Below are 24,139 nucleotides of genomic sequence, written 5' to 3' on the forward strand. Positions count from 1 at the left end.
CTAATGCAGTCTGTTATTAACACAGCTGCTTGCAATTACTGCAAGTTCAAATTCCACCAGGCCTAAGGTTGACTCAGCCTTCCATCCTTTATAAGGTAGGTAAAATGAGGACCCAGATTGTTGGGGGCAATAAAAGTTGACTTTGTATATAATATACAAATGGATGAGACTATTGCTTAACACAATGTAAGCCGCCCTCGGAGAAGGGCAGGATATAAATTCAAATTTTTTAAAAAAAGTGGCGTTTTACTGTTGACAACATATGTGTTTTCATACGTGCTTGGCATCACAGGATAGACACTGAAAAAAGGAGGACCTTTCAGCACTGATTTTTCTCATCTGCCCTTTTACTCCACATGGAACATAATCTTAACTTTGAAAAAAAAAAACTTTTTAAAAATATTTTTAAAGCCTCCAACTCGACAAATGTAGGTAGCATGACATCCATAACTAAGGTTTCTACAATCCTTTGTCTACTTACTGAAAGCATTCTAGAAAGAAAGAATGACAATACACTATCCTACTTTCTAAAAAGTAGTTTAGGAGGAAGGAAAAGAAATTTAGGACAAGGAACAGAAATGAGGAAAAAAAACACCTTCCCTTGGGTAAATGTCTGTAAATGTCTCCGTGGTTTGGGAGACAATGGGTTCATCCTCACGCCATTTTTATAATTATTGTTATACACAACAGCATGAAATCGCAGCTGCCAGTTCAGAGGTGGGTTTCAGCAGGTTCTGATCAGTTCTGGAGAACCGGTAGCGGATATTTTGAGTAGTTTGGAGAACCGGTAGTAAAAATTCTGACTGGCCCTGCCCCCGTCTGTTCTCTGCCTCCCGAGTCCCAGCTGATCGGGAGGAAATGGGGATTTTGCAGTAACCTTCCCTTGGAGTGGGGTAGGAATGGAGATTTTACAGTATCCTTCCCATGCCACGCCCACCAAGCCACGCCCACAGAACCGGTAGTAAAAAAAATTGAAACCCACCACTGTGCCAATTCTTTAGCTGTCTTGGTCTTCTTGCACCTTCAGTTCTTCCCAAGAATTTAGGACACTGTAAATGATCAGCATTGTATATTCATGGAGCCAAGCAGTGTGGCCCTTTGCAGTTGACAGGTGGAAATTTTGTCAATGCGCAGATTTTCTAAGTCTTATCCAAGATTTTTGGGAGATTCATCTCAGAATGCAGAGGCCCTTTTGACACCCTGACATGTTGCTATCCCTTCAGTGTCTGAAACTAATCTCATCTTAGATCTTAAGGGTATTGTTTACTTGATTTCTGGTCTGAAATCAAGTAAACAATACCCTTGTTTGGTATTGCTTGGAGTTTGGTATTGCTTGGAGTTAATCTATGCTGATCTGGGTGCTGATCAGAGGTGAGTTTCAGCAAGTTCTGGCCAGTTCTGGAGATCCAGTAGCCAAAATTTTGAGTAGTTTGGAGAATCGGTAGTAAAAATTCTGATTGGCCCCACCCCCATCTATTCTTTCCTCCCGAGTCCCAGCTGATCGGGAGGAAATGGGGATTTTGCAGTAACCTTCCCCTGCCATGCCCACCAAGCCATGCCACACCCACCAAGCCACACCCACAGACCCGGTATTAAAAAAATTTGAAACCCACCACTGGTACTGATTACTGGTGGAGAGGCAAGTCACCAGAACATAAACAGACAGCAAACAGCACTCCTTACTAGCACTGATCATGTTACCTTGTTAGGGTGACGAAACATCTGCAACAAAACAAGCAAGCTCAGAGAGCACCAATGATCCCTCTTAGTAATTTTCACAGAGCAAGCCAATGCTCACAAAACATCTGTTGCAGTGATACTCTTCTATGGAGTGTATAGCTCCTCTTCTGCAGCCAGCTGACCCAGCATTTCAGTCAGTCTGGCATCCTCTAGAATCCTTAATCATTAATCCCTAATGAGAAATCAATCTAGTTATCCGGGGGAAAACTTTGCATCAGTTTTTACTTCTGTCCAATTGTGCTTTCTCTTCAACACAATATCCTCCCTCCAATTGTATGATGTAATCACTGGGAAAGACTTAATTTTCAGCAAGCAGGAAGTGTCCAGGACAGCGGCAGCACTAGTTAAATATTCTCAGCTGAAAGTGAAATAGATCAAGCAGTTCACGAGCCTTAATTGTGATTACGCTTTATTGCTGCTTAGACGATTAAGTGCTTAAATTAGCAGGTAACAGGATCTATATTCTTAACGGCAAGGAAGAGCTAATCATGCCTTCGCTAAATATTTCAGCCCAGTTCCAACAATCTCGTGGAGGAAAGTTAATGGACCCAATCCGAGTAAAGCCCGCCTGCGGAAGTCCCAAGCAGTGCTCGAAATCCCGAACGTGCAGCTAGAAGATGCAGGGACATATGAATGCAAAGCTGAGAATTCCCGGGGAAGGAATGTCTTCCGAGGACAGTTGCAAGTATACAGTAAGTTTTATAATTAATCTCTTGTACATAGCAGGGTCATTCTCTTACCAAGCGTTAATTTGCCTCAGTGCTTGCATGTGTACATTCAGACATGCAAAAAGTCTGTAGAGATTCTCAGTCATCCAGGTCATGGTTTGTTTGTTTGTTTGTTTGTTTGTTTGTTTGTTTATTTATTTATTTATTTTGTCACAACAATATACATAAGCATCACACAAAAAGATTATATAGTATATAAACATATATATGAAGAAATATAAGAAGGTATAAACATATATATATATATAAGAAGAAGAAAAAGAAAAACAATAGGACAGGAATGGTAGACATGTTTGTGCTCTTATGCACACCCCTTATGGTCCTCTTAGGAATGGAGTGAGGTCAATAGTAGAAAGTTTTTGGTTAAAGCTTTTGGGATTATGGGAAGAGACCACAGAGTCAGGTAAAGTGTTCCAAGCACTGATGATTCTGTTACAGAAGTCATATTTTCTGCAATCTAGTTTAAAGCGGTTAACATTAAGTTTAAATCTATTGGTTGCTCTTGTATTATTGCAATTAAAGCTGAAGTAGTCTTTAACAGGAAGGACATTACAATAGATGATTCTATGAGTTAAACTTAGGTCTTGTCAAAGGCGACAGAGTTCTAAGTTTTCTAAGCCTAGGATGGTGCTTTTTCAGGAGGCAACTGGACTTTCTGGTTTCTTTCTTTGAAGACATTTTGCTTCTCATCCAAGAAGCTTCTCATCCAAAATTGCAGACTACAGGAACGAGGAGCAATACTCATATAAACCTCCAAGTGCTTCAAGGACCCTCTAAAAGGATGCAAATGTCCAGCTGTCTGCAAGGAATATAAATCCTTCCATTCCCCACTATCCTCTCAGAGCTGAAGAAGTTTCCTGGATGAGAAGCGAAATGTCTTCAAAGAAAAAACGAGAAAGGCCAGTTGCCTCCTGAAAAAGCGCCATTGGGACATTCAGACATGCACCTGTGACATTTGATGGAATCTGTTTTAACTTTGGGTGCATTTCAGCCAGAAATAATATTACGAATGAAGGCAAATATACATGTCCCAGGATAATGTTGCAAGTTCCAATCTGGTGCCTTCCTATTGGTTGATTGGTGTTGATGGCTGGAGATTGGCTGTTGTTTCCTCGTGCTGCCACTTGTCAGTCAACAGGAGTGCTGATTTACCACCAGCTTATCAGGTACTTTGGAGATGTAAAAGTAAAGAAGGGACTTTCTATCATTTATGGTGGACATGTGATGAAGCAAAAAATAAAATAAAATTGGATCATGAGTCATATTTTAATACAGGAAATTTTGAAAATGAAGATAAAGATGAAACCAAAAATTTTCATTTTGGGCCTGATGGAAAAAGACTTGGAGAAAAAAAATTGCAACTTTAACACTATATATGTTGACAACGGCAAGATTATTATGTGCACAAAAATTGGAGGGCGCTTCGATTCCTACCATGGACGAGTGGCTGCAGAAGCTGATGGAGTTGGCTGAAATGGCAAAATTGACTATTTTGATTAAAGAAAAGAGTATAAGTACTTTTGTTTCCACATGGAGACCGCTTCTGAATTTTGTTCTTGAAGTGGAAAAGAATGGAAGTTTGATTTTGGGTTTCACCAGATAGATTGATAAATCCCTATAGAAAGGGCTAGTTTATATTATTATGAAAAAACAAAAAGTTGTGGTTGGATGTTAATGCCTTATTTTACTGCAACAGAGAGAGTCAGAAGTCAGTGCTTCTTTTTCCTTTTCCCAACCTTTCCTCATTTTTCTTCCTCCCCTTCTCTCTCACCTCTCTATGGCTTTCCTATTTACTTTTGTATTTTGTATCTTATTTTATTTTAAAACTCAATAAAAATGTTAAATGAAGGTACTTAGGAGCTGAGGGCTTGGCAGCACAAGGAAACAACAGCCAACTTGTCAGCCATCAACACCAATTAACCAATAGGAAGGCACCACATAAATATAACTCATAGAATACGTGAAAGCACATATCGCAGTAAAAAGTAGTTCCTCAGGGATGGGCTCCAGCACAAGTCTGAAGGCTCAGAAGAGTAAACCTCCGGTCCCAGTGATCAACCCAGATTGAATCCTGTGGAAATAGTATATGCCAAATAACATATATCTGTGATGGTGAACCTATGGCACCAGGGGTGAAATCCAGCAGGTTCTGGATTCTGACAGGTTCTGGAGAACCAGTAGTGGAAATTTTGAGTAGTTCGGAGAACCGGCAAATACCGCCACTAGCTGGCCCCAGAGTGGGGTGGGAATGGAGATTTTGCAATATCCTTCCCCTGGAGTGGGGAGGGAATGGAGATTTTGCAGTGTCCTTCCCCTGCCATTCCTACCAAGCCACGCCCACAGAACCAGTAGTAAAAAATTTGGATTTCACCACTGTACAGCACGTGTGCCGGAAGTGGTACACAGAGCCATCTTTCCGGGCATGCAAGCCATCACCCATTACTCTTCTAGGTTCCAGCGTGCCAGCCACTTGGTCTTCATGTGCGCGGGAGCCTGGAAACCAGAAGAGCAGCCACCCGGTGCACATGCACGTGCCGTGAAGATGATCTTCCGGTTTACGGCGTGCACATGCATGCTGGCCAGCTGGTCTTCACACATACATGCACGCCAGAAACTGGAAGACAAGGTGGCTGGTGCACATGCGCATGCCGGAAACCGGAAGATCATCTTTATGGCACATGCATGCGCATCGGGTGGCTGCTCTTCTGGTTTCCAGCACGCACGCACCCCTATTTCAGCACTTGGTGCCAAAAAGGTTCACCAACACTGGGATATATCATTTTTGATAAGAATAATAGTCTCATCTTAAACCTCAAGAGATGCTTCCTAAGCACTGTCTTCTACTGCTGTCTCTTTTCCAGAATGAAATTTTCTTTTAACCTGGAGGGAAAGTATAACAAGTGATAGAGGGCTGAACCAGGACATTAAGGAACCAAGTCTGGCTACTCACTTTGATAAGTCAATGATCATATCTAGTCTTTCAGCAGAGGCATTTATTTATTTCTCTGATTTATACCCCCTGGCTATGTTCAGACAAGCAGCCTCAAATCAGTTAATATGAATGTAAACGCAATGCTAAAGATTAAAAATACAGAATGTATACTATTAAAAGCATAGTGAAATGCTAAATGCTGAAGAAGAGTGCAGGAGAAGATATGCTAAGAAAGATCAAAACAAGCCTTCCTACAGATCTGAATGACCAAATGAGTCATAATAAAATAGGTACAGTAGATAGATGATAGGTAGGTAGGTAGGTAGGCAGGCAGGCAGGCAGGCAGGTAGACAGATAGATAGAGATATATAGATAGATTCATTCATTCATTCATTCATTTAGTATATGGCATACTAAAGGGAAATCTATAAGTACTAGACACAATGCAATCCTGACATCTTTAATTGCTAGTTCATTCTGTTCGCCACTTGTGTGCCTCTCCTTGGTGTATTTAGGAGGTGAACTAGCTTACAATAGCTGACTAGTTGTGCTCAGGTTGCTTCCTCTTCTGGGTTACTCTTCCAGTCTCACCTTGCATCACCTCATATTGTGTTGCCTCGTGTCTGGCCAGGTCCAGCTTCCACTGTCCACACACACACACAAACTCAGCTAGGTTTCCTCCACCAAAGTGGAAAAAATCCATTTATCTGTTTGCAAAATTGCATGGTTTGGGTGGACAGGAGTTAGAAAAAAAAAGTGATTGGAGCTCATACCATTTCGTGGAGCCAAGTTGAACCGCTCGAGTGCAGACTATTTATGGACAGCAGTTCCAGCATCATTAAGCCATTGTGCCACCACTGTCAGGGTTCCAAGTAACACATCCATAGCAATCAAAACTCTGAGGCAGGTGGGTTCCTCAAAGAATAGATTTATTGGATATGTCATATTGGCACGACCTGGTGAACACCGACTCTAAATGTTCCCGCAGTTTTCACCTAATTAAAAGTAAAAAGTTCTTTCGCTTTCTCCAAACCATCTGTCACATGGTCCAAACAGGATATAGTCCAGTTGCTAGATGACTCCAGTCCCCTCCTTCTGGACATCTGGTGGGAATGTCCTTTGTTCCCAAGAGAAAATACTTTCTCTTGGGAGAAAATATAGCACCCCAGCTATCTCTTCTTTCCCCTCCCTTTCCCATAGCTCCAGTTGCGGCAGTACTGAAGCCCCAAAATGGCCACAGCCAAGTCAGCTTCAGGGTTGACAATCACCCCATAGATAGATATAGTAGATATGTAGATGATAGATAGATAGATAGATAGATAGATAGATAGATAGATAGATAGATAGATAATAGGTAGATTGTTGTTGTTGTTGTTGTTGTTGTTAGTTGCGAAATCATGTTCCACCCATTGCGACCCCATGGATAAGGTTCTTCCAGGCCTTCCTATCCTCTACCATCCTCTGGAGTCCATTTAAGCTCACGCCGACTGCTTCACTGACTCCATCCAGCCACCTCATTCACTGCTGTCCCCTTCTTCTTTTGCCCTCAATCTTTCCCAGCATTAGGCTCTTCTCCAGTGAGTCCTTCCTTCTCATTAGGTGGCCAGAGTATTTCAGTTTCATCTTCAGGATCTGGCCTTCTAAAGAGCAGTCAGGGTTGATCTCCTCTAGGACTGGTAGATAGGTAGATGATAGGTAGGTAGGTAGGTAGGTAGGTAGGTAGGTAGGTAGGTAGGTAGATATGATAAAAGAAAGATAGAAAGAAAAAGAAAGAAAGAATTTATATGAATATCTTACTCAGGACATGTGATTCTGGGCAATACACAAAGAAAAAGGAAAAGAAATCCAGAATCAAGTAATGCGATATATCACATTAAAACTTATTAAAATAATAAAATGATGATTAGAACTGAAATCCTCTATAGCTCACCCATTGGGGACTCTATTCCCTGCTTTAATAATTAGTTTCCCCACTTTGAACACAGCCTGGCAACCAATGCAGATTTTTTTTTTAGTCAGCATCTTTGTATCTTTGTATCCTATACCAACTAGCAAACTCAGGAAAGTGGAGGACTTCAAGTCAATAGTCAGTAAAACTACTGGGCTGACTCCTGTAACTGTGCAGAGGAGTCCCTGAAGTTTTCTTGTTTCTTCCTAGGGTTAGAAGGCACTGATCCAAGGTCACCCAGCTGATTTTGTGCCTAAGGCACAACTAGAACCCATCTATTCTTGGTTTCTGGCTGATGCCTTAACCAACCACATCAAACTAGCTTTTATTTAGCAGTTTAACTTCTGCATTTTGTCTTGCTTACGCTTTCCAAGAATAGATCACATAGAATATGAAGTTAGGATGGGATATGACCACAATATAGATCCGTGATGGCGAACCTATGGCATGTGTGCCACAAGTGGCACGCGGAGCCATATCTGTGGGCACGCGAGAGTTGCCCTAGCTCAGCTCCAGCATGCATATGCGTGCTGGTTAGCTGATTTTCGGCCTTCTGGGCCCATCAGAACTTGGGAAAGTGGCTATTTCCAGCCTCCGGGGGTGGGGAGACTGTTTTCGCCCTCCCCAGGCTCCTAGAAAGTTTCTGGCACCTGGGGAGAGCGAAAAATGGGCCTTCCGGTCCCACTATGCCATTGCATGCCAAAAGCGGGGGGGAGCGGGGAGGTTTGCACACGCATGCACGGGGTGCATTGAATTATAGGTGTGGGCACGCACGTGTGCAACCCCCCGCACTCCCCCCACTTTTGGCACCCAACAACGAAAAGGTTAGTCATCACTGGCATGGATTATTATCAACAGAACTAAATTTAGAAAGGGTTGAAAATGAGGCACTAAACATAGCTGTGCAACGATATTCTGTATTGCAGTCTCAGCCTGTCTATTCAGTGATAGTTGAGGATCAAGAAACATTCTCAATATATGATCTTGCCTGCTCTTCCAAAACAGCCTGAACCTCCATCCCCAGATCCAATTCCAACATAATCTCCATCTTGTCACAATTTAATTTTAGTTAGTTCACCCTCCTCAAATTTAGACAGCATTCAAAGGTACCGGTTGCTTCCTTGGTACTGGATGATGAAAAGTGTATTTTATATGATAGCTCCTCTTCCAAAGCTCCAGGTGAATCTCCTCAGTGGTTTAATAGAAACGTTCCAGCTTTATGCACCCATGTCATCCCTCATTTACATTTCATTTTAGCAGTCTGATAAAAGAAGACCTAATATTACGGACATATGGATTACTATAAATCTGATCAGTTTTACTCTTTGCATTAGAAGGGCTGCATTTTGCTCTGTCAGGTTATTTTTAATCGTAAATATATATATCTATATATAAATATATATATATATATATATATATATATATATATATATATATATATATATATATATATATGTAGGTCTTTGGTTGTTCGGGTTTTCTCCCGTGTAAGATTGGAAGTGTCTTGGCGACGTTTCGACGAAGTCTCATTCGTCATCTTCAGGCTTCAGCTTCGTGCTTCATATATATATATATGTTTTCTGAGGTTTTCGCGGGTGTTTGTATGTAGGTCTTTGGTTATTCGGGTTTTCTCCCGCGTAAAATTGGAAGTGTTTTGGCGACGTTTCGATGAAGTCTCATTCGTCATCTTCAGGCTTCAGCTCGTGCTTCTGGGAGCAAGAAGCACGGCTGAAGCCTGAAGATGACGAATGAGACTTTGTAAACGTCGCCAAGACACTTCCAATTTTACGCGGAGAAAACCCAATAACCAAAGACCTACATATATATATATATATATATATATATATATATATATATATATATATATATATTGCTCCCAGAAGCACGGTTGAAGCCTGAAGATGACGAATGAGACTTTGTCAAACGTCGCCAAGACACTTCCAATTTTACACGGAGAAAACCCAACAACCAAAGACCTATATACAAACACCCGTGAAAACCTCAGAAAACATATATATATATATATATATATATATATATATATATATATATATATATATATATATATATATATATATATATATATACTTATTTTTTTAAAAAAAAAAAACAAGACATAACAAACACTAGCAAAAACATATACTCCTTCTTTACAACAGCTTCGTATCTGTATTGCTCTATTATTTATATTTTTCCCCTCTCGATTTCTTTAAGTATACTTATCTTTTTTGTCCCATTATCCCTTATTTCTGTATATATTCCATCATACCTATCATTATAACAATTCGTTTTCTTTCATGTATTACCTTTTTTTTTTTTTTTTGGTGACCTTTTCCCCATTTTTGTCATTTACCATTTCTAATTTCTATCAATTATACAATTTATTCCATACTATATAATATTCTGTATCTTGGTTTTCTTTTATCTCCTTTGTTAATTTATTAATCGTAATTTTTAAAAGATCTGTAAAAAAAATTAGTATCATAGTTTCCATGTGCAATGTTCTCTCAGTATTTTATTTATTTAATCAATTTACTGGCCATGTTAATCATCAAATTTAGACAGCATATAAAGATTTTAAACATTAAAATAGATATAAGCGGAAAAACCATATACATATGTTTATGAAAAACACAAACCCTCTCACTTCAGGGAAACAATATACGATATACACCAATAACAGAATAAAAAAATTGGATGGGACCTTGGAGGTCTTCTAGTCGAATCCCCTGCCCAGGTCTGCTCTCTCATTCACGAATGAACCCAAGAGTAAGCCATCCTGAGCGAACTAGAAGCACAAGGATACAGAAGGACTTAGAGAAGACCCCTATCTGCTTCCTGGAGGCTCATTGGAAAACTCTTCCCAGATAATTGGTCAAGAGTCCATCACCCAGGCAGAATCCAACTCTGAATGGATGCAAGTAGTTTTGTCTATCATATGTAGTGGTGGGTTGCTACCAGTTCGCCCCAGATTGGTGACCCGGTAGTGGTGGTGGCAGCAGCGGGAGGCTCCACCCACCTGCCCAGACACTTCTGTGCATGCATAGAAGCATGACGCGTGCCCACAAGTGCATGAGTGCCCACGAGCAAACCAGTAGCAACGGGTTTTGAAACCTGCCCCTGATCATATGCCTAGAATATTCTTCACAGGAGTCCTTTGGCAAGCATCTTTCCCTAATGCACGGGTTTATTAATATCAAATCCCTGAGAAATCGTGATCTTGAATACAAAATATTCTTTTCTTACTACGGCACTTTCTGCATACAATTTGGAGAAACACAGTGTCTTTTCAGGCAAGTTCCTCATAAATAATTTTTTGGAAACAGATTTTTAGCTTGAGAAAAATAAAAGGAACACACTTCATGAAGTGTTAAGTTTGCCTCAGAAAAACTGAGGTTTTATTGATCTCAAAAAAATACATTCTGAATCTTCTTTGGCGCTTGGTAACAATACTATTAACCAGTGCTTTCAGCCTTCCTTCCTTCCTTCCTTCCTTCCTTCCTTCCTTCCTTCCTCCCTCCCTCATCTTTTCCTTCCTCCCTCCCTCCCTTCCTCCCTCCTTCCCTCCTTCCCTCCTTTCTTTCTTTCTTTCTTTCTTTCTTTCTTTCTTTCTTTCTTTCAACCATCTCCTTTCCCTTGTTTTCCCCTCTCTCCTCCTTTCCATTTCTCCTTCCGTTGCATGCTGCTATATCTCCTTCTTTTTGGTTTTCAAATAAAACTGAGTTAACAGCCTCCCATGGGCATTATATCATATCTTCATGCCTTAGGGCCGCTGGTTTGTAAATAATCAACCACCCCTTTACCCTTTGGGTAGCTTCAAACTGGGTTTGTGGATTACAGCTGGCATTGGGAGAAATACACTCTGATTTGCATTCCTCCTTCGGTACTAGCTCTTCCATCTTCCTCAGTCACGCTCAGTTTGTCAGCTGGATTTGATCCAGCTCACTGGAGATGCTCTCGGCAATGCCTGGATTGCACTGAGGCAGCCCTGTCTGCTTTTCTGTAATCACAGGTTAATTTGATTCCCTCATCGTATCTAATGCAAAAAACCAGATGTATTCATATTGCTTGATGCAGCTGACAATTTGGGATGATCATTTCCTCTGTCTCACCCACTTGGCATGACATGCCTCCCAACTAGTGATAAAAATGACTTTCTGTTGGATGTTGCTAGGCCTGCTCCTTTTTGTCCATTCGAATCTGCATTCCCAACCACCCCCATCATATTTTTTTCCTGTCAGCAACAGTGATTTGTCTCCCCTTCCCCCATTATTCAGACTCTGCTCAATTGTGGCCCAATAAATGACTTTTAAATAATCTCACTAAATGTCTGGATGCCTGTTTTGGTCACAACATTAAAAAGAAATTGAGACATTGGAAATAGAATATAATAGAATAGAATTTTTTATTTGCCAAGTGTGATTGGACACACAAGGAATTTGTCTTTGTGCAAATGCTCTGAGTGTACATAAAAGAAAAGATACCTTCATCAAGGTACAACACTTACAACACTTAATGATAGTCATAGGGTATAAATTTAACAGTTAATGATACAACACTTAATGATAGTCATAGGCTACAATTAAACAATCAGGAAACAATCAATTACAGTATAAATTGTAAGGATACAAGCAACAAAGTTACAGTCATAAATGGAAGGAGATGGGTGATGAGAACCATGAGAAGATTAATAGTAGTGCAGATTCAGTAAATAGTTTGACAGTGTTGAGAGAATTATTTGTTTAGCAGAGTGATGGCCTTCGGGAAAAAACTGTTTTTGTGTCTAGTTGTTCTGGTGTGCAGTGCTCTATAACGTCATTTTGATGGTAGGAGTTGAAACAGTTTGTGTCCGGGATGTGAGGTATCTGTAAGTATTTTCACAGCCCTCTTTTTGATTCGTGCAGAGAAGAATGCAGAGGAGAGCAATTAAGATGATTATGGGGCTGGAGGCAAAAACTTATGAAGAACAGTTGCAGGAATTGAGTATGTCTAGTCTAGTGAAAAGAAGGATTAGGGGTGACATGATAGCAGCCTTCCAGTATTTGAGGAGATACTACAAAGATGAGAGGGGTCAACCTGTTTTCTAAAGCACCAGAAGGCAAGACAAAAAACAACAGATGAAAAACAATCAAGGAAAGAAGCGAGTGTAAGGAGAAATTTCCTAACAGTGAAAACAATTAACCAGTGGAATGGCTTACCAGAAGTTGTGGCTGCCCCATCATTGGAGGTTTTTAAGAAAAAACTGGACAGCCACCAGTCTGAAATGGTATAGGGCAGTTCTGGCTAACCTTTTTCTTGTCATGTGCCAAAACCACATGCAACAGCATGTGGGTGTGCCAACACCTGTAATGCAATGCGTGCCCCCTACACATGTGTGCACACCTCCCCCATGCCCCCCTGCGCATGCGCACATGACCCCCCACATTCCCCCCATCCACTGTGCATGCATGCATGACCCCCTACCCCCCCAAAACCCTCCCTGCAGCCTCCTGGGCCCAAAAATGGACTATGGGGGGGCACGGCGCACTCTCCATGCTCCGCGCCCGCACATGCATGCGTGCCCCCCCGCTCCCCATGCATGCATGTAACCTCCCTTGTGCATGCACATGCATCTCCCACATACGCCCCGCCCCTCGCGCATCCTGAAAATCAGCTGATTGGCGGGAGGCATGCGCACATGCACAGTGGAGCTGAACTGGGCAACGGCTTGCGTGCCCGCAGAGAGGGCTCTGCGTGCCAGCTGTGGCACCCGTGCCATAGGTTCGCCATCACAGATATAGGGTCTCCTGCTGAAGCAGGGGGCTGGATTAGAAGACCTCCAAGGTCCCTTCCAACTCTGTTATTCTATGTTATTCTATGCCTATATTTCAGATGAAAATTTCTAGAAAATATTTTAGAGGTCTTCCCTACCTGGCCATTAAAAACAGGAGAAAAATATATGCTTCATTTTTGTGCCTTATTGCCATAACTTTGCTTATTCTTGCCTCCAACCTATGAGTTAGACAGATCCAAGCCATCCTTAGCTGTTTGGATGTTAAAGTAAATCTTCTCATTCATTCCAACATTAACCAAGGGCACGCTCAAAGTATATAACATTGATTATGTTTTGTCACCCATTACTTTTAAGGGAAGTTAAGGGAATTGTAACAGAGACAATAGTAGCAGAATATGGAATTGGGGACCACATATTTCAATGCTGGTATAGTTTTCTACTGATTTAGCAACGATTGAGAAATCCTTTAACTGGTCAGGGCATAAATTAAGTTCATGCCAGATTAAGTGTGCAAATTAAGTTCTAACTTGTCCATATCTGCATGAATGACATGGCTACTGTATTAGCAATAAAAAGCAAAGAGAAAACATAATTTTTTTTAAAAAAGTATTTATTTTGTCAAGCATGTATTAGATAACAGATATAGATATAAACATGGTTATTAATACATGAACTGGTTACAAATAAAAGGGGGACATTAGGACAGGGACAGTAGGCACGTCGGTGCGCTTATGCACTCCCCTTAAAGACCTCTTGGGAATGGGGGTGAGGTCGACAGTAGACAGTCTAAGGTTAGAGTTTTGGGGGTTTGTGGAAGAAACCACAGAGTCAGGTAGTGTATTCCAGGCATTGACCACTCTGTTGCTGAAGTCATATTTTCTGCAATCAAGTTATCTGATTTATTAATCAAAACCAGATCATATGGATGACATGAACACCTTGATAAAATACTTGAGCAGAACATGACTCAGGTTCCTAAACTCCACTAACCCTTAAAGGCCGATCCAATCTCCTGTAGAGATTCTCTAAATCAGCAGTGGGAAACTCACAGGTCAGGGCCAGATACGTCACGTCCTGGCCACACCTACCCCTGGTTTAGCAAAGGGGAAAGTTGCAATACGTCACATGACAACATGTCTCGTGAGTTTTACATCCCTGCCCTAAATCCATACTCCAAGGCCAATAATGGTCCTTAAAAAAGAAACAGCAATCAAAATTGCTACTACAAAACTCATTTCAAGGTTGATATCCTTGAATTATTTCAAAGAGTATTTTAGTAAACCTGTGTCAAGAAAATAGTCCAGGCTGAATGTTTTGTCAGAACTAGCTTAATGTTCTCAAATAGATTTAATTAAAATGAACAATTGACTTGTTTAGCTTCATTAATTTTTGCTTGTTCTTAAATTGTGAATAATGTGGGAGGTTTTTTTCAGACAGAAGTGTTTGCTTGAGCAGTCTTTCATATAGCAAAAAAAATTGTTTAATGCTTGCAATTTACCATAATTATGTTAATTTCTCTATTGTATGATTTTTTTTGTTTTGACAATATTTGACTATTATTGTTGAGCATAACAAATTATTTATATCAATTTTATCCCAATTATTTGAATTTCATTTTTTGATCTGATGAAACAATTCTAAATACTTTTTAGTAGGATTTATTCATAACGCACTGTGTCTCTTGTTCATTAACCTGAATGTCTTCAGGTCAAGTAGAATGTGGAACATCTAATGCTTTCCATGAATCCTCTCACTATCTAACTGTGAAGCTCTTTCAGGGCTCCATTTCAACAAAAAGGTGAACATAGTTGAACTATGTTGAACATAGTTCAACACGTAGTTCTTTCTTTCTTTTCTTTTCTTTTCTTTTCTTTCTTCCTCCCTCCCTCTCCCTCTTTCTCTTTCTCTTTTCTTTTTTCACAGAATAAGAGTTGGAGGAAACCCTGCAGGTCTTCTAGTCAAACCCCCTGCTCAGATTTTGAAAAGAAGTCAGTAGTCTGAAGTCAGCATTCTGATTTCTCTTTTCTTTGATTTTCTCCCCCTTTTTTTTCTAGAAACTCTTTGAATGTATTACTGTTCCTCAGAATTCCCCATTCTTCTGTGCTCCACCTGATAATCTTAATTCAAGGCCTGCCTATGTCTTTGGATTATTTCAGATGTTCAGACCATATTATGGGCAATTCATAACTTCCATAATCGGCATTAACATGTGTTAATTAAATATTTATTTAACAGAAAGCAACCTGGTGAGATTGCTATCTACTAGCCTTCCGAATTGTGATCTGAGATCTGCATTTTCTTTCGGGGGGAGCATGTCGGTGTACTTCCAAACAAAGCATCAAACTGCATCAGTATATTTTATTTATTTCAAATGTCTCTGGGGCCTACAGAACACCCAGAAATATTTATGAAACTACACATTATGCTTAAGAATGAATGCCCTAACATTATGTGTTCTGTGTATTTATTTGCTTTTTATTTTATTTTATTTTTTTGAAAAATTGGAACATGAATCTTGACAACCATTAGTGTCACTTGAAAGACACTACTTTGTGGCTCTTAAGAGCTTCTTATATTTGGAACTGTATAGGAAAAAATCATTTTTTCCAATATTCCTTAGATCTACTTTATTTTTTCTCCTTCTGTTGCTTATCAAAAAATCTCTTCTCATTTTCCCTTTTCAGCTTCTTCTCAACTAGCCAATCTATTCTAAGAATGACTTACATAGAATCCAACTCATTTTTTGTACTTTTCATTAGTGTTACATTTTTATCAGATTTAATTAACCAGTTCCAGGTTTCGTGTACTTATGTCAAAGGCAAAAATAATTACGAAGGTAAATAATTATATTCACTTTTCTCTCCTAAGTTTTTAAGACTAGAACTAAGGTAACTCATATAGTCCATGGCCCATGGGTCACATGCATCAAATGCTGGCTCCATCCCCGCCAGGTTTAGCGAAGGGGGGAAAAGTCCCAATATGTCACGTGATACTATCGTGGCAATGCAAGTTTGACACCCCTGACGTAGCCCATCCTGCTCTCTTAGCACACCACCCCCTGTTCTTTCTCTCTTTCTTTTTCTTCATGACTCACAAAACAATTTAATAGTGCCTATTATAATGTAAGGGCTTAGTGGGTAAGACGCTGAGCTTGTCGATCGAAAGGTCGGCAGTTCAGCGGTTCGAATCCCTAGTGCTGCATAATGGGATGAGCTCCCGTTACTTGTCCCAGCTTCTGCCAACCTAGCAGTTTGAAAGCACATAAAAATGCAAGTAGAAAAATAGGGACCACCTTTGGTGGGAAGGTAACAGCGTTCCATGTGCCTTTGGCGTTGAGTCATGCTGGCCACATGACCACGGAGACATCTTTGGACAGTACTGGTTCGTCGGCTTTGAAATGGAGATGAGCACCACCCCCTAGAGTCGGGAACAACTAGCACGTATGTGCGAGAGGAATCTTTACCTTTACCTTTTATTAAAATGTACAGTATGTTATTTAAGGATGAGATTTTTCTTTCTAATTTCAGGTATTTTAATTAATGTAATCAGATATCGATCTTCGGTAGCAGAAAAGAAGTGGTGTATCTTATGACAGATCTGCTCTATATTCGATTCATACCAGAATAACAGAGTTGGAAGGGACCTTGGAGGTCTTCTAGTCCAACCTGCTTCTCAAGCAGGAAACTCGTTATCATTTCAGACAAATAGTGGTCCATTCTCTTCTTAAAATCCTCCAAGTGTTGGAGCACCCACAACTTCTGGAGACAAATGATTAAATTGTTCTAATTGTTAGGAAATTTCTGATTAAATTGCTGATTAAATTGTTCTAATTGTTAGGAAATTTCTCCTTAGTTTCATATTGCTTCTCTCCTTGATTAGTTTCCACCCATTGCTTCTTGTCCTGCTTTGGAAAATAGGTTGGACACACCCCTCTTCTTTGTGACAGATATTGGAACATTGCTATCATATCACTCCTAGTCCTTCTTTTCATTAAACTAAAGGTAAAGGTTCCCCTCATACATACGTGCTAGTCGTTGCCGACTCTAGGGGGCGGTGCTCATCTCCATTTCAAAGCCGAAGAGCCAGCACTGTCCGAAGACGTCTCCGTGGTCATGTGGCCGGCATGACTCAACGCCAAAGACACATGGAACGCTGTTACCTTCCCACCAAAGGTGGTCCCTATTTTTTCTACTTGCATTTTTATGTGCTTTCGAAACTGCTAGGTTGGCAGAAGCTGGGACAAGTAACGGGAGCTCACCTCGTTACACGGCAGCACCAGGGATTTGAACCGCTGAGCTGCCAACCTTTTGATCGACAAGCTCAACATCCTAGCCCTTGAGCCACCGCATCCCTTCATTAAACTAGACATATCCAATTCATGATGGATTTTTGAAGCAAGATTTTGAAACCAATCAATATGTTCTTACATTACTGGTCAATTTTTTGCTGGACAAACCAGTGTATATAAACATCCATAGTTCAGCAGACCTCATCCCCATCTAGGTAAGACTGTTTTATCTGTAATAACCATGCTCAGAATAGGAATGTTTTTCTTGAAGCTATTTAAACTCTAATTAAAGACTGGCCAAATACCAAATAGCATATGTGATTCGTTTTTAAATTCAGTCCAGTGTAATAACAGTTATTAAAGTGCTCCAGTGATCTCATTCTATCCAAAATAGATCCTTTGCCATGTTGATTCTCAATTACCAACTTACACTGCCAAATATCTTATCTGGCACTCCATGATATTCAGGCCTCTCAACTTGTTAGACTTCAATGTCATATAGAAGAGATTTAAACACTCTTCAGCAATTTGAATTAATGAGTTAAACCTTATTAATTTGAAAAGGCTTTTTTTTCTTGGCAGCTAGTATCAATAACATGCAGTTGTTCTGCAGCTTGCACCAGCAGCTGTTATTGCTAAAGCCTTATGAGGTGAATAGAGTTTGGAGTTAGCCTCATAGCTGGAGCTTTCTACAAAACATAAAATTAAGACTGAGAAAATTTGCTTAAGTAAATGTTTTGTAAATGAGATGGAATCCAGAGATTCAACTGTGAAACTAGGTTGGTTTGATCATTCTAAATCCCTATTTAGTCATACAATGACGTGCCAAGACATTTCCAGACTCATATGCTTTGTGTCTTTGTTCAGTTACCTATGCAATACTGAAAAGCTCTTCTTTCCATTTTGTATAAATTACTACTTCACTGAGTATGTGTTATTATTAAATTATTATGATGATTTAGAATAATTAGATTCTAAATTATTCTAAATAATTTAGAATAATAATAATTAGAATAATAAGAAGAGGGCCGTGAAAATATTTGCAGATCCCTCGCATCCTGGACATAAACTGTTTCAACTCCTACCCTCAAAACGACGCTATAGAGCACTGCACACCAGAACAACTAGACACAAGAACAGTTTTTTCCCGAAGGCCATCACTCTGCTAAACAAATAATTCCCTCAACACTGTCAGACTATTTACTGAATCTACACTACTATTAATCGTTTCATAGTTCCCATCGCCAATCTCTTTCCACTTATGACTGTATGACTATAACTTGTTGCTGGCAATCCTTATGATTTATATTGATATATTGATCATCAATTGTGTTGTAAATGTTGTACCTTGATGAACGTATCTTTTCTTTTAGAATAGAATAGAATAGAATTTTTTATTGGCCAAGTGTGATTGGACACACAAGGAATTTGTCTTGGTGCATATGCTCTCAGTGTACATAAAAGAAAAGATACGTTCATCTTTTATGTACACTGAGAGCATATGCACCAAGACAAATTCCTTGTGTGTCCAATCACACTTGGCCAATAAAAAAAAAAAAATTCTATTCTATTCTATGATTCATCATCCAGTCATCCAGATGTTCAGACTGGCTTTGGCATTTTTGTCTACCTATCGAGGCCTTTCCAATTGCCTGGGATAGGCAGATGTGGGGTTTTGATGGTGTTAAAGCAGGGGTGAAATGCTCCTGGTTTTGACCGGATCTCGCAATCTGGTAGTGATCGTGACCTGTGGTTCGGCGATCCAGTAGCGATGGCAGAGCAAAGCTCCGCCCACCTGCCCAGGTTCATTACTTCCTGGTTTTAACCAGGAAATAATGTGTTTTTTACCTTTTGCGATTGTACAGAAGGTCTGCGCGCGGCGTGTGCACTTCTGAACCAGTAAGAAAGGTAAGTAGATTTCACCCCAGTATTAAAGGTATAGTCTTAGGATGTAAGCTTTTCTGAGTAAGGCTGCCTTTTTGCAATTGACTGATGGTGATTTTGTCAATGTCAATGGTGCTCCAGTTGTTTTGGGATTGCACCCAAGGCACCTAGTACTTGCGGGACCATTTTTGCTTGCTTCTGAATTAGAATAGAATGAGCTGGAAGGCACCTTGGAGGTCTTCTAATCCAGCCCCCTGCTCAAGCAGGAGAACCTATATCATTTCAGATAAGTGACTGTCTAGACTCTTCTTAAAAACATCCAGTGATGCCCATGATTCCTGAAGGCAAGCTGTTCCACTGGTTAATTGTCCTCACCATCAAGAAATTTCTCCTTAATTCCAGGTTGCTTCTCTCTTTGATTAGTTTTCACCCATTGTTTCTTGTCCTGCCCTCTGGTACTTTGGAGAATAATTTGACCCCCTCTTCTTTGTGGCAGCCCCTCAAATACTGGAGTACTGCTATCATATCACCCCTAATTCTTCTTTTCTTTAGACTAGCCAAACCCAAATCATGCAGCCAAATTCTTTCACAGCCATTCTATTTGCAGGTGATCTTCTCCTGTTCTTTCTCTTCTACTGTCTCCAGGTACCACCACATCCACTAGCCAGATTTTTTGGTCTTTTTTATTTATAACTAGCTGAATATCCATGCTCTGCTATGAAATTATGGGATTGGGCTTGATACATTGACAGTGTTTGAAAATTAATGAGTAGTTACTATTGGCCTCTCCTCTCCCCTTCTCTTCCTCAGACTGGCCCCACCGAAGCCTCTCCTCTCTATCCCCCTTCTCTCCCTCAGACTGGCCCCAAAAAAGCCTCTCATCTTCTCTCTCTCAGGCTGGCTCCACAGAAGTATCTCTTATCCTACCCACTTCTCTCCCTCAGACTGGCCCCATAGAGGCCCCTCTCCACTCCCCTTCTCTCCCTCAGGCTGGCCCCAAAGAAGCCTCTCCTCTTCTCTCCCTTTCTTTCCCTCAAGCCTTGCCCCACAGAAACATCTCTTATCCTATCCCCTTCTCTCCCTCAGGCTTTCTAGACCCTTCTCTCCATGAGGCTTGCCCCACAGAAGTCTGTCCTATGCTATACCATTCTTTTCAGAGTTATTTTCAAATTGGGAGGGAGAGTAGAACGTCCAACTAATTAGCATCAGAGTGTGTTATAATAATATAGGAAATGCTCTAATGCTCTGATCATCATTTTGAAAAATCCTTTCTTAGTGAGCACCTAGAAGCCAAGAGGAACATACAGTATGTGGCAAATTTCAAGTTTGTAGGCTTTACGGTTCTGGAGATTTCGTGTTTAATGAGTGAGTGGTTTTTGCTTTTATATATATAGATAGTTTATAATCTGAGGTGCTATGTGGCAGGCCCAAAGCAATTTAGCGTCTTCATTTTCTGTGACTTTCTCTTTTTTATGGTCCCATCAGTTCTTGCTTTCAGCCAAATATATATTTCTTACAGATCTTCCGATGCACCATTGTTGCTACCTTGTCATGCCGCTGCTTGTAGTCAGTCTGTGCGATCTTCTTGCAGCAGCTTACCAGGTGGTCCACTGTTTCTTCAGCTCTTTTGAAGAGGCAGCACTTGCTTTCTGTTGCTGTCTCAATTTGTGTGCATTTGTTTGCATTTGTTCTCAATTAAATTATTATTAAATTATTATTATGTTTATTTACCACCCATCTTACCACAAGGTAACTTTCTGTAGTTATATGTCATGTAAAGTCATTATTTTTAACCACAGATCATTGACCAGGTGCATACAACATTCTACATCATAAGCCATATTAGATCAACTTCTTTAAAACTTAGTGTAATACATGAACCTAGTTCTTTGCTGTTTTTCTAAATGGACAAAACATGGTTAGTTTTAACTACAATTGCTGTAAAACCACTTCAGACTAAATTATACAAAAGCGGGCTTCTTCTATTTCTAAATGTATTTAGAGTTCTGATTATGCTACACAATAAATTTCATTTTATCTCAAACGTTATTGGAAATTTTTGATAATCTCATTCCTACTGTAAATCTGGGGACAAAGGAGGAATGTATGCAGAAATCTAGGAGGAACCAAATTTTCTTTTCATAGTAGCTCTCACAATGTTAAAACATAGTTTAATTTTACAGCTGAACACATCCAATGCTGTTACAGTCTGTAATGTAAAGATAGCCTTGACAACATGACTACAAATTGATTCATCCTTTTGAATTAAAGGTTTTGTCAAATTATAAAGCTGGTTGATTCAGAATATGTATTCAGAATGAGATAGAAAAAGCTGTAAAGATACTCTCATTCATTCTTCACTTTGATTAATGGAGTTTCTGCCTGTCTGTTACAAATGAGGCCAAACTATATAAATGATAGAAGTGTAATGTCAGCTCCCAATGAAGATGCCAAGTTCTTTGTCAGAATGGTGATCTTACACTGAAGTGCAGAAAAGAGCAACCAGGATGATTAGGGGACTGGAGGCTAAAATATATGAGGAACGGTTACAGGAACTGGGCATGGCTAGTCTTGAGAAGAGAAGGACCAGTGGAGACATGATAGCAGTGTTCCAATATTTAGTACAAAGTACTAAGCACATTTCCTGATTGTTCTCTTTTAGACTTCCACTTATCTCCATTTCTGCTTGAGCTGACAAATTTACCTGCAGTCACTAACTGGACTAAATTTAGTCTATCATAACATTTGCCAATAGGTGCTAATGTTCTCATGCCTTATTTTGAAACTTCCCGTTGCTTCAAAATCCAGCAGAGCTCTCAGTGTGCAGAGGCAGCATGACAAAATGGGGGCTTACACAGTTGAAACAGCATGGAATATGCTATTTTTGGCTTGAAATCCATATCACAGTTAACAGCATCCATATAACTCACGTAGAGATGATATCTTTGCTCTTCCGGCCTGTGCTTGCAGTAATGATGTTACCACCCAAAGACATTTAATCAACACCAGTCCTATCATGCCAGGACATTGTGAGTTTCACTTTGTTACCTCATTTAGTTCAGCCACTTCTGATTGATCAGCTTGCGTCTGACCCATTGCTGGAAAACTGTACCAAAAGTACCACCCATCCTTATCACCAGTAATATTTGATCACTTAAATTAGTCATAGTTGATCACCTAATTAGTTTAAAGCAATGCTTCTCAACCTTACAAACTTGAATATGCATGGACTTCAACTCCCAGAATTCCCTAGCCATCCATGGAGAATTGAAGGCCACACAACAAAATCCCAAGGTTGAGAAACATTTTTTTAAGTATCAGTTAAAAGTTCCACAATATTAATCACCCGGAACTTCTGTCATTATTGTTATTGTTGGCAGCATATCCACACTGGACAGAGAGGCTGAACGATACCCAGTTAGACAGCGGGGATCAACTTCGGTGGGAGTGTAGAGCTTCTGGAAAGCCGAGGCCAACTTATCGCTGGCTCAAAAATGGGAATACTCTGCGGCCAGAGGTAAGTATGCTGTAGTTTTGTTGGCTTTCAGATTGTCTTAGAACAGGGTTCTCCTTTTTTATAAAAAAAATTAAGCTTTTCACCCTTAAGAACAAAATGAAAAAAAAAAACACAACAAAAAAACCCAAGAAAAATACATTAAAAATACATAACAAACATAGCATTGCATATTTTACAGCTTGTTGTATCGGCAATGATATATATTCTCTGTTCGTTTTTACTCGTTCCTCTACATACTTATATTTACATTGGTTTCTGTTTACCAATCCAATAATTTACATTTCCTAATTTTAAACTTAGTTAGGTTAACAATCCAGTTTATAATTTCGATTTCTTTTTTCCAACCAATCATATAATTTATTCGACACTTTGTAATATTCCGACTCTTCCCTTTCCTTAATTTCTAATGTCATCCTGTCCATTTCTGCACACTGTAAATTTTTTTTGAATTATTATTTCCTCCCCTGGAACATTATTTTGTTTCCATACATATGCTACAGCGATCCTTGCTGCCGTTAATATATGAAGTATTAAGTATTGCAAAGATTTATCCATTTTTGAACTAATTATTCCCAATAAATAAGATTCCGGTTTAAATTCCATTTTTAATTAGGTAATTCCCTCTAGCCAACTTTTGATTTTTTGCGAAAAAAAAATTATCTTGGGGAACATCCACCACATATGGTAGTATGTGCCTAGCTTATACCCACATCTCCAACAATTTGGTGGTAAATTTAGAACAGGGCTCTCCTTACTTAGCAACTTTAAGACTTCTGGGATTTCAACTCCCACAATTCCCCAGCCAACATGGCATGACTGAAAAATTCTGGGAGTTGATGTCCAGAAATCTTAAAGTCACCAAGTTTGGAATGTCTTAAAATAAGGTCTTGGGCTCAGATGCCAGTTGAATTAGGACGTAAAACCATGATATATTTAATGTCATTCTAGAGCAGAGGACTGAACATTTTTCAAGTGGAGATAATTCCAAATGTAGATGGAGCCAGGAAAAAAATCTGAGATGATCACAACAACAACAACAAAATAGCTTTGATTTAAATAACATTAACATAAATTAATTATAGAGAATATGATTACTTCCTGTGTATTTAAGATTTCTTCTCAATTTTCATATTAGCATTCTAATGTGTTGGCAACTATTGGAAGAGCTCTGATGTTTCAGCTAGCTTAGGGGCCTTAATTAAGTTTCCTTTTTTTAAAAAGACAAACATATATTTTTGTTATGGCTTAAGTTTGTATCACCTGTTACAAATCTATACTTCTTTTTTTCAGCCTTAGGTCTGTCGCATCCTAAATCTATATCTTTTTTTT

The 24,139-nt window shown here is 39.6% G+C and overlaps 1 protein-coding gene across 1 annotated transcript in view; it reads left to right on the forward strand.

The window, feature by feature from the left end:
- The window catches only part of CNTN5 (contactin 5), a 927,011-nt gene that overhangs the window by 750,060 nt on the left and 152,812 nt on the right, over positions 1 to 24,139 (forward strand). Inside the window, exons 10-11 of the mRNA XM_058185575.1 lie at positions 2,251 to 2,432; positions 22,674 to 22,810. Of these exons, the coding sequence (XP_058041558.1) occupies positions 2,251 to 2,432; positions 22,674 to 22,810 (319 nt within the window). The remainder of the gene's footprint in view (positions 1 to 2,250; positions 2,433 to 22,673; positions 22,811 to 24,139) is intronic.

Source organism: Ahaetulla prasina, chromosome 5 (genome assembly GCF_028640845.1).
Source record: "Ahaetulla prasina isolate Xishuangbanna chromosome 5, ASM2864084v1, whole genome shotgun sequence".
Taxonomy (NCBI): domain Eukaryota; kingdom Metazoa; phylum Chordata; class Lepidosauria; order Squamata; family Colubridae; genus Ahaetulla; species Ahaetulla prasina.